This window comes from Gasterosteus aculeatus, chromosome 17 (assembly GCF_964276395.1).
Source record: "Gasterosteus aculeatus chromosome 17, fGasAcu3.hap1.1, whole genome shotgun sequence".
Classification (NCBI taxonomy): Eukaryota; Metazoa; Chordata; class Actinopteri; order Perciformes; family Gasterosteidae; genus Gasterosteus; species Gasterosteus aculeatus.
Genome location: NC_135705.1, coordinates 12,547,509 through 12,561,213, shown reverse-complemented (window position 1 = coordinate 12,561,213; position 13,705 = coordinate 12,547,509). Strand labels below are relative to the sequence as shown.

Here is a 13,705-nt window from a genome sequence, read left to right as displayed (position 1 = left end):
TTCCTCACCCTCTCACCCTCCCTCCCTCTATCTACACCCCCCCACCCCACCCAATCCAATAGGTGCGCCGTTGCCGTGGTTACTCGTAAACACGCTGCAGTATCTCTGTGTGTGACTCACAGCTGCTTCTATGACGTGATTAGTGGAGTCACATGACGCAGCTATGCTTTCTGTCAACAGACCAATATGATAAAGACACTCGCCCCCCCTCCCCCCTCCCCCCTCCACCCTGACCTCTTCTCACTGTTAATCACTCAGTCAGTCAGTATGTCTATTTCTCCTCCTCTCCCTCTATCTCTTCCTCACCACCCCTCCCTTCCTCACCCTCTCACCCTCCCTCCCTCTATCTACACCCCCCCAACCCACCCAATCCAATAATTTCAAAATAAAAGCCACATGGAGGGAATTTTTACTGTAATGTTTGTGATGAGGCCTATTAATTAAAAACTTCTTAGTTTGAATAACAAACATTCTGTCTCCCACTACGAATATTACTCGTACTTCTAGTACTACAACTGATACTTCTACTACCATACTACTAGTATTTCTACTGCTATTAATACTACAACTACTACTAATGTTATTACAAATACGACTATGGCTAATAGTATTACAGATGTTTCTACTGCTATTGATACTAAACCTACTATTACTGCTAGTACTACTAATACCACAATTATAACTAATACTACTACTAATATTACTACAAACAATTTTAAACAAATTTAAGCTCCTGCAACTTCTGTTTTTAGAAAATCTATTGAAATTCAGCTTCCCCACTTCCTGTATTTTCAGCAGTTCTTTAAAATAATTTCAGCTATTATGCCTCTATCAACAGCAATTTTTCAATATTCATTTCTGTATTTTTTTGCAATATTTCAAATTTATTTCAGCTGTTTTCATTTCTGCTTTTTCAGCAAATCTATTGAAATTCCTTTCAGCTTCTCCCATTTCTGTATTTTCAGCAATTTCAAATTCATTTCAGCTTTTCAGCAAATGTATTCAAATTCCCTTCAACTTTCTGTATTTTCAGCTATTTTTAAATATTCAGTGCAGCTTTCAGCTTTTTGCATTCCAACGCATTTTCAGCAGGAAATGCCTTTTCTAGTTATTCTATTTCTTCCGCGCGACCTTTCAACTCCTTCACATTTTCAGCTATTTAAACCGTTCAAATATTAAAATGTTCAGCTCCTTTCTGGCTTTAAGGCTATGACTTTTCAGCTTTCTACCACTTATGCTTGAATTTATATAAATCAATAATCATAAATATTTTAACATGGTTTTCCAATGGAAATTGTTTTCAAATCCTCCTTAAACTTCTTCAACTTTCAGACTTTTCAGCTTCCCCAATCTTTCAGCTACAGACACCATTTAAACTTTCAAATGTTGACACAAGTCTCAACTATTTTATGAAAAAAACTGCTTCTTGATATCTATTGTACTTTTTTCATAATCACTGATTATGTTTCACTAGTTCTTCGCTCCGTTTCTGACTTTTACATGAGTGTGTATTGCGTCTGCTAGAGTGGAGAGCTCCAGGGCTAGAGTGTGGGGCATCGCAGGAATCTGGTTAAAAAAATATGGAACTTTTGTCCTTGCAGCCAAAGTATACACTCTAGAGGCTTCATTTCTTCAGATTAATGAGGGTATGGTTGTGCTGATTGGATTAATGTGTTCATGGAATCCCAGAGTTCTTTAGTTTTGGCGCAAGGTGTGTTTGAGTGACACAACCTCTGCCAAAAGCCCCATAGGCTCCAATACAAATCTGCCGACATATTTCTCACAAAAATCCACAAGGTACACGTTTTGTAAACGGCCATAGGAGCCGTATTTATTACCGGACAGACATAAAAAGCACATCCACGCGTTCGGTAGAGTCTTGGGTCTCATACAAACGCCGTATTTTTTAGATAGCTGTTATAGTTTTGCGCTGGTTCCCATTTGTTTGAGGTGTGGATTCTGTGTAACTTGCTGCCATGTCTCTCCCTTTTGCAGCCGCACAGGTGCGGCGTTGTCGTGGTTACGAGCACTCACACGCTGCAGGATCTGTCTGTGGCTCACAGCTGCTCCTTGTGACCTGATTAGTGGAGTCACATGACGCAGCTATGCTTTCTGTCAACAGACCAATATGATAAAGACACTCGCCCCCCCTCCCCCCTCCACCCTGACCTCTTCTCACTGTTAATCACTCTCAGTCAGTCAGTCTGTCTAATTCTCCTCCCCTCTCCCTCTCTATCTCTTCCTCACCACCCCTCCATTCCTCACCCTCTCACCCTCCCTCCCTCTATCTACACCCCCCCACCCCACCCAATCCAATAGGTGCGCCGTTGTCGTTGTTACTCGCTCACACGCTGCAGGATCTCTGTCTGTGGCTCAAAGCTGCTCCTATGACCTGATTAGTGGAGTCACATGACGCAGCTATGCTTTCTGTCAACAGACCAATATGATAAAGACACTCGCCCCCCTCCCCCCTCCACCCTGACCTCTTCTCACTGTTAATCACTCAGTCAGTCAGTATGTCTGTCTATTTCTCCTCTCTCTCTCTCCCTCTATCTCTTCCTCACCACCCCTCCCTTCCTCACCCTCTCACCCTCCCTCCCTCTATCTACACCCCCCCACCCCACCCAATCCAATAATTTCAAAATAAAAGCCCCATGGAGGAAATTTTTACTGTAATGTCTGTGATGAGGCCTATTAATTAAAAACTTTTAAGTGTGAATAACAAACATTCTGTCTCCCACTACGAATATTACTCGTACTTCTAGTACTACAACTGATACTTCTACTACCATACTACTAGTATTTCTACTGCTATTGATACTACAACTACTACTAATGTTATTACAAATACTACTATGGCTAATAGTATTCCAGCTGTTTCTACTGCTATTGATACTAAACCTACTTTTACTGCTTATACTGCTAGTACTACTAATACCACAATTATAACTAATACTACTACTATTATTACTACAAACAATTTTAAACAAATTTAAGCTCCTGCAACTTCTGTTTTTAGAAAATCTATTGAAATTCAGCTTCCCCACTTCCTGTATTTTCAGCAGTTCTTTAAAATAATTTCAGCTATTCTTATGCCTCTATCAACAGCAATTTTTTAATTTTCATTTCTGTATTTTTTTGCAATATTTCAAATTTATTTCAGCTGTTTTCATTTCTGCTTTTTCAGCAAATCTATTGAAATTCCTTTCAGCTTCTCCCATTTCTGTATTTTCAGCAATTTCAAATTCATTTCAGCTTTTCTAATCTTTTCAGCAAATGTACTCAAATTCCCTTCAACTTTCTGTATTTTCAGCTATTTTTAAATATTCAGCAAATGTATTCAAATTCCCTTCAACTTTCTGTATTTTCAGCTATTTTTAAATATTCAGTGCAGCTTTCAGCTTTTTGCATTCCAACGCATTTTCAGCAGGAAATGCATTTTCTAGTTTCTTTTGTCAATCACTCTGTTTTCTGCAGTGTATACTAGCTTTCATTAGTAAGTAAATTGTATTTGTATAGCACATTTACATCATTAGATAGATAGATAGATATTGACAGTGACAATCACATGCATAGTCAGTGGCTGCTAAATGTAAGTTGTTAGAGGTGTGTGATGATTTCAAACCAGTCACGTTATATTTTTGTCACATTGGGTGTTATTAAACCTACAATGAATTGTGCAAAAACTCTTTTGGTTTATAACTTTAAAGTCCTTGGAAGTGGGGTTGAACAGGTTAAGAAACTTTGATATATACCTGGGACGGATGGCTTTCACAGATAGCTTTGTCTGCTCTATCTTCTGTAGCTTTGCTTTCTGTCGTCTGTTGAAAACTTCCAGTCTCAATTTTCTTTTTCCTCTTCTCTGGAGATGGAACGTAGTTGAAAATAGATGGAACAAAGTCCGGACTCAAGGGATTATCACTCTTTCTCCCTACAAAATAAATAGAAACATTTCAGTATCGAACTGGGTTTTGTTTACTACGGTAACACTTAACGTTACTAGCTTACGAAATATGTCATTGTTAGCCCCACGAGTTGCATGCTACAATTCAACTAGCTAGTATTAAACTGATCAGAAACCACAATTATAGCCTATTAAATAATGAAGATACTTATGTTAGTAAGCTTTGTATTCGGTAACTTACCTGATATGAAGTGATCGGTGCACAAGCAGAATCCAACGGCGGGTGGGTCCCATCTTTCAGTCTTGTTTTGCTTGCTCCTGGCTCTTTTAATGGCGCTGATCCACTTAGCTCGCCTCTCCGCATTTTTAGGAACGCGGTAAAACGACGTACCTTTATTTTTCCCTCGTTTCTTTGTGCAACCTGGTGCACAACAGTTATCGACCATGTTTAGCTGCCTTCACGACAACAGTCTGCCAATCTCCCGAATACTGCCAAAATGGCGGTGCCTACAGTTTCCTGTTTGGTAACAATGTCATCCCCCGGATCTCAATTGGAGCAGGGCTTAGTCCGAACAGAGGGTGAATGAGCGTCCCAGGAGGTAGTAGCGCAGGGACTCGACCGCCCACCGGAGGGCCAGGAATTCCTTTTCCACGTGTTGTACCTGGCCTCCCTCTCGGATAGCTTCCGGCTAATGTACACCACGGGGCGGTCAACCCCCTTCCATCCTGGGACAAAACGGCTCCCAGCCCCCTGCTCGATACGTCAGTCTGCAGAATAAAGGGAAGAGAAAAGTTAGGGGTGTGGAGGAGTGGTTCCCCACAGAGACCTTGTTTTACCTTCTCAAATGCCTGCCGGTATTGCTCCGACCACTGGACCGGATGTGACGCACCTTTCCGGGTCAGGTCTGCCAAGGGGCTGGTGAGGCAAGAGCTGCCGTCTTGTCCACCTGAGGGCGCACCTGCCCGCCCCCAAAGTGGTACCCCAAATACCGTACCTCCATCCATCAAACTGCACACTTCCCCGGGTTGGTGGTGAGCCCAGCCTGTCTCAGTGACTCCAGCACTGCGCCCACCCGCCACACATGCGCCGTGCGGACGCAGCACCCGATCCATGAGACGTTGGAACGTGGCTGGGGCACCAAACAAGCCAAAGGGAAGCATGGTAAATTGGTAGAACCCATACGAAGTGGAGAAAGCCGTTTTTTGCTTAAAGCAAATCTTAATACAACTTCAGTATTATGGAAGAGTCCGAATGATGGAGACCACTGATTCAGACCACCCAACAGCTGCCTGGAAGACCACAGAGCCCCTTGTTCACAAGGAAATGCTTTGATTTCAGATCCAGAAAAGGCCTTCATTTCCTGCCTTAATGTGTTTTGCACCTTTGTGGTTGTATACCTTGTCTCTGATTGAATCTTCCTGTGTTTGATCCCTTGCACCTCCTCAGTGTATTTGAACTATGTGTGTCCCGTGTCTCAATATAAGGTTTGTCCATTATGTGTATTAGTGTTCTGCTATGCTCCGTATATGACCTGTGGAATTTTATGGACTGATCTGCCCTCCACACGTTTACGAAATAATTTCCGTCTATACGAACTGGGCTGATAAAGAATATCACATGACTATTCACGTACACTGGGAATGCGGGTTTTGGTGACTGAAAATGTGTGTTATAGTACTTTTGAATAATAAAAGGTTGCGCTCGATAGTCTTCCTCTGAAGTTATTTGTCAAAGGTAATTCTCCTTCTCACACAAAAATCAAATGAGCACATTCAAAGTTAACTAGATCATGGATTTATAAATTAAATTATTTCTTCTTTGTTTCGGGTGTTCGTTTCTCCCTCTTGTAGCTCTGCCAGATGGCTCAATTCTCTGTCGTACTGGAGCACATTTGGGCTAGTTTTCATTTATAGTTTCTGTGTGGACTTCACAATAGTGCAGAACGAAATAAGCTTTTGTAAAAAGGAAAGTCCTTCATTTTGTGTTCGTTGTTGTTTCTGTGTGAAGCCTGCCTGGCTATTGTCAACAAACAGCATGCTTTTAGTTCATGTTAGCGTGTCCTAATGGATGCTGCTCTGCACTTTACTCATATGGTGGTTACAGCAAATAACCTCCATTGTTGTTCCAGCCAATAGCATTGCAATCCCCAATAACGTAGCAACCGCCTGAGTTTGGCATCTGAGAGGTTCCCCCTCAGATGCCAAACACTGTTTACGGAGTCCCCACTGTTGCCTTTGATTGCACTGTTTAAGCTGTTAGCACTGTAAGGTCTGAGCTGCTGACCCAATTATGAGATGATGTGCTGGGTTTTGTATTGAGCACCTTTATTTTTGTTTCTTGTTGTTATTTTGTTGTTACAACAAGATACAATTCATGGAGATCAAAACTACTTATTTAATGTGAAATGATTGTGTGTAAAATGTGGCTTTGTAGTTTTGTGACTGTGTATGTGTGTGCTTAAGTGGTTACATAAGCCCAAACATCAAGCTGCTCACAACCAATTATTTTATTTTTAATTTTATTCATTGTACAATATATTTCATTTATCATCTTATAGATGAGTGGCTGCAACATCTGAATTCAAGATCCATAATGGAATATCATTCAATCAATAATGTCCAGCTATGAATTGTAGAATTTAATCATGTTCAGTTACGAATGAATGATGACAGAGATAGATCATTCATAGGGCTTTGCTGTCGTCCAAATAGGAGAACGACCTTGACATTTATCATTTTCATTTATCACTGAACAAGTAGTCAAGAGTGATGGTCTGTATTTTAGTGATGGTATTGGGGAAGATAGTAAATTCGTCCTACAGAATTTGTATTTAAATACAATGCAGACAACGGCGCTACATTTTGTATCAGTGACATTATACATGCTGTCTATTTGCAATATCACGTCTTAAAGTCATTTATTTATGAGTGTCATTTGCATACTGATAGGTTTGTTTGTTGTTGTCCGTGTTCATTTACCACTGATACCAAGCTAATATAGTCTTATATTAGTATTTAGTATATTAGTATTACTATTTATGTCTCCCTCCAACACATCAACGCATTTGTCTTCCTCCAGCTTTCTATGTGCATCTTCTCTGGATTTTCAAAGCTTCACAGGCATATTATGGGGATTTTTTTATTGCATAAAAAGGGAGTTTGAATGATCAAAGAATTTGGAGAAAATGTGTGATTTTACATATTTGACCATGTCTATAAGACAATGTCACGTGAGTTAATGTTTGATATTCTCCTCCTCAATGTGTTCACTCCCATGGACGGCGAGCTTTCAACTCGGGTTACTCTGCCGAGAGAATATCAATGGAGAATAATACTTAATACTAAATTCTGGGTGATATAAATTAACGGAGTATTTCACAAGAAAAAATAAATGTAAATAAAGTAGCACAACCGTAGCAAACGACTTGGCTTCGGCGGGAAATGACACATTGATGAGAGTCTTTGGGAACATGCTGGTGACTCATACGGTATCTCGGATCCGTCTGGTCCCTCCGCCATCAGGTAGACACGAGCCACTTCATTCTCGGAACCACCGCCTCGGACCGTATGGAGACCAAGTCCCGCGCCATGCGCGTATCTCCGCGTCCTGGGACGGATCCAGCAGGAACTCCGATCAACAAACACTACCTCAGCCTTTACGGGGACTAAAAACATGCGAAACCTTTGTCGGGGTGTCTTCAGTTGGTGCCCACAAACCCAAACAGGGAACTCCCTCGACGTGTGCAGGCTGTTCCTCCGCGGAGCACACACGCCTTCAGCATCCGCGAACATGTCTTCGGCTCTGCCTTCTTCCAAAGCGCTCTACATCGGGATGGAGGTGGTGATCGCCGTGTCGTCGGTCATCGGTAACGTGATGGTGGTTTGGGCTGTGCGGATTAACCGCTCTCTCAGAGACACCACGTTTTGTTTCATCGTCTCCCTGGCCTTGGCTGACATTGCGGTCGGGGCTCTTGTCATCCCCCTCGCCATAACCATCAGCATCGGACTTCAGACGCACTTTTACAGCTGCCTGCTGGTCGCCTGCACTGTGCTTGTCCTCACACAAAGTTCAATCCTGGCGCTTCTGGCCATCGCCATCGACCGTTATCTGAGAGTCAAAATACCCATGAGGTAGGCCTAAAGGTGACTTCTTCTACTCCCCAATATTTGGTCTCTTTCACAGAAGCCTTTGTGTCTGAACTGCTGCTCGGACCGAGGACACCCACTGGAGCAGCCGTGCAGGATTTTAATTTCAGCTCCAACCAGAAATAGACAGTAATATGTAGAGTGAGGGTGTAATCAGCTGTAATAATTCACAGTAACCATAAAGTAGGGCTATATTAATGTTGATTTGACATATCTTTTATATCTAAACGGGAAACACTTTATCTTATCTTATGCTAAGTTGGTTTTTATATGATTAAATATGATATGATATGATGGTTGATGGTTATTAATTCATTATTGATTCCTGTTTTCATTGTCAACTCCTTAAGTGGCATATCTCCAACATATTCTATCCCAAATTTAAGTTGTAAACAGGAACAAAAGCAATGCACCTTATATTAACTGCCCTCTCAAAAACATACAGGTAACATAAGAAAATCGTTTTTGTATTTATTTGTTTATTTGTTTGTTAAACCCCACCCCCTCTAAAAGTATTTGGCTTTGTTTTTACATTTTTTAAATCTTAATATATAAATATATATCAACCCTGCAACGTATTTGTATCAAACAAGAGGTGGAGGAATAGAGAGATATGCTACTGTACAGTATGTGGCGCAAAAGATGTTGAATTTCACATCTGTGGAGGCCAGCTGATCTTGAGTGTGAGCTAAAAATGAACAATAAGCACCTCTTCCTTTAAAACATTTGATATGTTTGGTTTATAACTAGCTTAGCGGTAGACTATATATCTGTTGAATGGTGACAGATAAAAAGTATATTTTACCAGTTAGAAGTCTCCTCTTGCCTTACCCAGAATTTCCCTGAGAACTCAAATTTCAAGTTGGCTAATTGGGTCTGGCATATAATGCATGATTGGTCAATAGGCTCATAGCTGCTTGCTGATGGATTGCATAATTTCTAAAACTGGCAACCTAGGCTCACAAATAAAAATGCAAAAACACACTGCACACACTGCACTGTTACTCAGCTGACATAGCAGACTGACAATGGACAGGGATGACAAATATAATTGACGGTTATTTATCATTGCACTGCAGTTTTTTTCCCCAAAGTACTGGATGTAACTCTGGCATGTAAAAAATGACTGTATTGTATCACACATATTAGTTGAAATCCCATTATGGCATAATTTTATAGCAGAGGTGGTTTGGAAGCACACCGTCGTGATATGGATGGTGTGATTTCAAAATACAAAAGTATTACTAGTGCGCTTAGCTGGAAGATGTGATTTAGCAAGTGAAAATCCCTTAGGATGGTTGAGATGGAGAAGGAGGACGGTCAAACAACCTTTGAGTATAGAATAAGCTCCTGAGTTGATTTAGGCCTGTTTCCAGATTGAGTCAGCACCCTCTTTTGAAATAAAGGTTGAACTGCATAAGTCATCAGTCCAGTCTAGTAAATAAATCTCAAACGACTAATTCATTCAATTCATCTCTCTAAGAGCAGACTATTGTGTGGGAGAGACAGGGTGAGCGACAAGAACTGCACACCGTTTTGTTAGGCATAACAACTCCCACAGTCTCCTGAACAGCTGAGATGTCTTGTATCTGCTTGATGTTAGCGGTCTTCCTAAGAAAACAGCAGGGATTCTCAGAGAAAGAAGATCAAAGGGAAACCATGTCACCTGCCACCACAGGGCAGGAGAAAAAAAAACGTTTAATATAGTACGAATACAAGTAGTATTTTGCTCAGTGAAGGAAGCCGTACTATGATGTATTGCTTATGTATTGGTCGATTTTAAGAAAAAAATATACTCTTAACCGCAAGCCTGATAAGCGGTTTGACAATGGATGGATGGATGGAAATTTGAACAGGTTTTCACATTTCATTTGATTATGCTCTTGTCTTAATTTTTTCATGCCATCTTTGCTTGGTCACCCTTGGATTGTTGATCTTACCAGATCTTAGACCGATAAACAAGGGTGACCCCCTCCCTCCCCCCCAAAAAACCCTTCCAATTATTAGCTTAACAAAGGTAATATTTTTTGTAAAAATTTTGCAGTGATTTACGGTACATGTTGTTTGGGGCAAAATGAAAAGCAAGACCTTCTCCCTTGTCCCTCCATAGCTACAAGCGGTTGGTGACTCCCCGACGAGCTGGCACGGCCGTATTATTGTGTTGGCTGGTGTCCATCATAGTTGGGCTCACGCCCATGTTGGGTTGGAATAACCTACAGCTTCTCCGTGACAATGAATCCCTGCTCAGTGATGACCTCTTGGTAACCTGTGAGTTTGAGACCGTCATCAGCATGGACTACATGGTCTACTTCAACTTCTTTGGCTGGGTGCTGCCCCCTCTGCTCCTCATGCTGGCCATCTATGTGGAGATTTTCTACATGATCCACAAGCAGCTCAACAAGAAGGTGAGGTGATCATGTTCTCTCTAATGAGACTAAACATAGATGTATATGCTGACGATCTTCTCCTCTATTGCTTTATAGGTGTCGGCCAGCCACACAGACCCCAGCCGTTACTATGGCAAGGAGCTGAAGTTAGCCAAGTCGCTCGCCCTTGTTCTTTTCCTCTTTGCGGTGAGCTGGCTCCCTCTCCACATCCTCAACTGCATCACCCTCTTTTGCCCTGCTTGTGATAAGCCAATGTTCCTCATTTACATCGCCATCATCCTCACCCACGGAAACTCGGCCGTCAACCCCATCGTGTACGCCTTCCGCATAAAGAAATTCCGCACTGCGTTCCGGAAAATATGGAAACAGTATGTGCTTTGTCAGGATCCAGTCGGTCGGCTCCCTCAAAGAGGGAGCCAGAGAGGACAGAGTCATGAGACGAGGCTGAACCAGAACGATGATGATGATGATGATGATGTGTGACCACTGGCAGCTAATTCGATCTCTGAAGTTTCACTGCACTGGTTCACAGAATGGACAAGACTTGAGGGGTTACTGTTCAAAACGGTCCTAATGGCATCACAAGACTTCAGAGGAATGACAGCGATGAGGGAACTCCTTCTTTGGCAAATTTATTCCGTCCAACACACTCTGAGAGGACATGATGATAAATCGGCATGGAGACCAGATAAATATCTTAAATCAGACTTTGATTTGAACAACACTGATTATTTATTTCTACACGCATTGACAAAATGAAGATGATTTTGAATTACATTAGGGGCTTTTCATCAGTTTCAACATCAACCTGTTGAACTTGAATCAGTAAGTGTATTTTTGTAGCACATCCGGTACAAAGAGTACTAGAAGTAGTGTATGCTGAATTGTATTTCTTATCTGAATTTTAATTAAAACTCATTTACATATATGAATGGCCATGCATCGTATTGTCTGCTATTTACATGCTTATTTCTGTGGCCTCTAGGCTAGAAAATGAATGAAGAGGAACTATTGTTTAATCAGTGTTAATCGACTTGTTAACGACTTGTGGGCAAGCAGTACTTTCATTATGGTGGCTGCAAGATACAGCCAATAAGCTTTGTTTAATCAAGGTGATTGTCATTTAAACAGTATAATGTACCTCTACTGTACATATATCTTCAGGTCCCAATTCCCTGTGATGAAGTAAGTATACCAATGTAGAATCATTCCTCTTAAAACACTGACCAGAGTTGGCCTTTAAAATGAGTGAGATTCGATTTTGGAAATACTGGCACTTGTAATGTGTGTTGTTTGTTACTAACGTGTATCCATTTAAGTGGAAGGTATTAAAATCACCTCAGTGAGCCAAACACTGTTTATCTATGGCACATCCTCTTACAGCTGTTGATTGAGTTAACAGATTGGGAAATACACTCTTCAAGCATCACATTTAATTATTTGTATTGACATACTGTAGACAAATCAAGTCGGTAACCCAAATATCTCTGGGCATATGAGTTCTAATCAACTTTTATAATACAGTATGTGCATTAGAAGGTTGAGGTTTTAGAACCCACTTTGTACATTATGAAATAGAATAGAAATAGCGTGTCATTTTCTCTCCATGCCTCTGTAATATTGAGGTTAAAGTCATCAAAGGTGGGAGGCCATCATTTGATGCACACATTGATCTTTTGTCACTCGTCATCTTTTCGTCTCTGTGGAGGTCGAAGTGAAGCCCACCTAAAGTCTAGTTTATGCTTCTGCGTTTTCAGAGCACCGCAGACGCAAGACCCCCTTCCGTGTCCCTTGCGTGCCTTTTCACACCTCCTTGCGTGCGTCGACCCATTTTTCTAGGCTTGCGTTGCTTGCATCGCTTCCGACTCATGCAACTCAAGCCTCCCACAGCGCACCAGGCTGCGATTGGTATGCTACTACATCCGTTACAGAGTTTCACATTTCCGCTTTCATAGCCAGATACCGCCATTATTAAAACGAAGAATGTTTACGAGAGAACGGATCAGATTGAATAACTTTTGTCGGAAGAAATGCGTAAATATGACCACTTCTACAAGCCGTCATTGGCGGGTTGTATGAGCGGGTTGGATTCATAGAGGGAGATCGCCGCAAACGGCGGTTTGCCGGTCGAGAGATGCACAAAGTTGTGGAGGAAAATACGGGACAAATGTGTCCGCGATGAAGAGCAGCAGTGGCGTTGCACTGGGCAATAAAGTCTATGATAAATAAATAAACAAACCATCGACTTCCACACACAAAGACGTGACCCTCTAGGTCGTCTTCAACAGAAACACGTTACTCCGCCTGTTGTTTTGGCGGTGAATTGCTGTGCAACACACGCAAGACTTTTAGAACCATGAATTAGTGATGTGTCGTTCGTGAACAATTCGTTCATTTTGAACGAATCCTTACAAGGACTCGAGAGGAATGAGTCCTCTCAAAAAAAGATTCGTTCATTTTCTCGTGGCCACGCATCGGGACTTGCATAGGCTCAGCCAAGGAAACAGAAATGATTCGTTGAATGCAGGTCACGTGGAAAATGATCCTTCTGCCAACCAAGTGGTATCAGGGCTGAGCCTATGCAGGTCATGTGAAAAATGAACGATGAACGAATCATTGACCCGAAGACTCAGTTGGCAGATGAACAAAACATTAACCCGAAGACACGGTCGGGAGGTGAACGATTCATTCATCTGCCGGATACAGATCTTTAGATCATTTTTCACGTGACCTGCGCTCAGAAGAGGAAACAGAAAGGATTTGTTTACCTCGTTCACTTTCGCGTGGCTAGGTTTAGTAAGACGTGAATGATATTCCTTCACAAGTAATAATTACAGGTTTCGTCATTTTAACTTTTTTGTACTTTACTTCTCTAATCAACTGCGATACTGAAGTACTCACTTAGCCCGTGTGTAGCTTCTTCGGCAAACGCCACTCTTCTTTTCAGTCTGAGCCTCGGACTTTAGGTAGGTAACGGGGGTGAAGTGAAAACCTGGCATGCCGTTATTGTTTCTTGGCAGTACAATGAATGTATTGCTTTCGGTTTGTGCTGTGTTGTAAACAGTGCTGTAGTGGTAAAATTAGAGGTGGGTAAACTCTGAATTTTGTGATCATACAGACCTCGACGCGATGCGAAGCAACGCAACACAAAGCGTCGCGACTCTTGTAAGGCTGTCCTGGCTATATTGCATTATGTTATCAGTAAAAGTCATATACAATCAATGACAAACTACTAACACATGTATTCATTATTACATTTAAGAAAACA

The 13,705-nt window shown here is 41.6% G+C and overlaps 1 protein-coding gene across 1 annotated transcript; it reads left to right on the top strand.

Annotated features, from left to right (window-relative positions):
* The first annotated feature begins 6,399 nt into the window (after positions 1-6,399).
* On the top strand, positions 6,400-11,787 carry LOC120835291 (adenosine receptor A1). The gene is made up of 3 exons (XM_040204084.2): positions 6,400-8,035; positions 10,161-10,455; positions 10,534-11,787. Exons 1-3 carry the CDS (start codon positions 7,578-7,580, stop codon positions 10,918-10,920), a joined length of 1,140 nt encoding a protein of 379 aa, XP_040060018.2. The 5' UTR covers positions 6,400-7,577; the 3' UTR covers positions 10,921-11,787.
* The last annotated feature ends 1,918 nt before the right edge of the window (positions 11,788-13,705 follow it).

Coding starts and splice junctions, on each gene's coding strand:
- LOC120835291 (XM_040204084.2), top strand. CDS start 7,578: ATGCGAAACCTTTGTCGGGGTGTCTTCAGTTGGTGCCCACAAACCCAA. Junction 8,036..10,160: donor AGAGTCAAAATACCCATGAG/GTAGGCCTAAAG, acceptor GTCCCTCCATAG/CTACAAGCGGTTGGTGACTC. Junction 10,456..10,533: donor ACAAGCAGCTCAACAAGAAG/GTGAGGTGATCA, acceptor ATTGCTTTATAG/GTGTCGGCCAGCCACACAGA.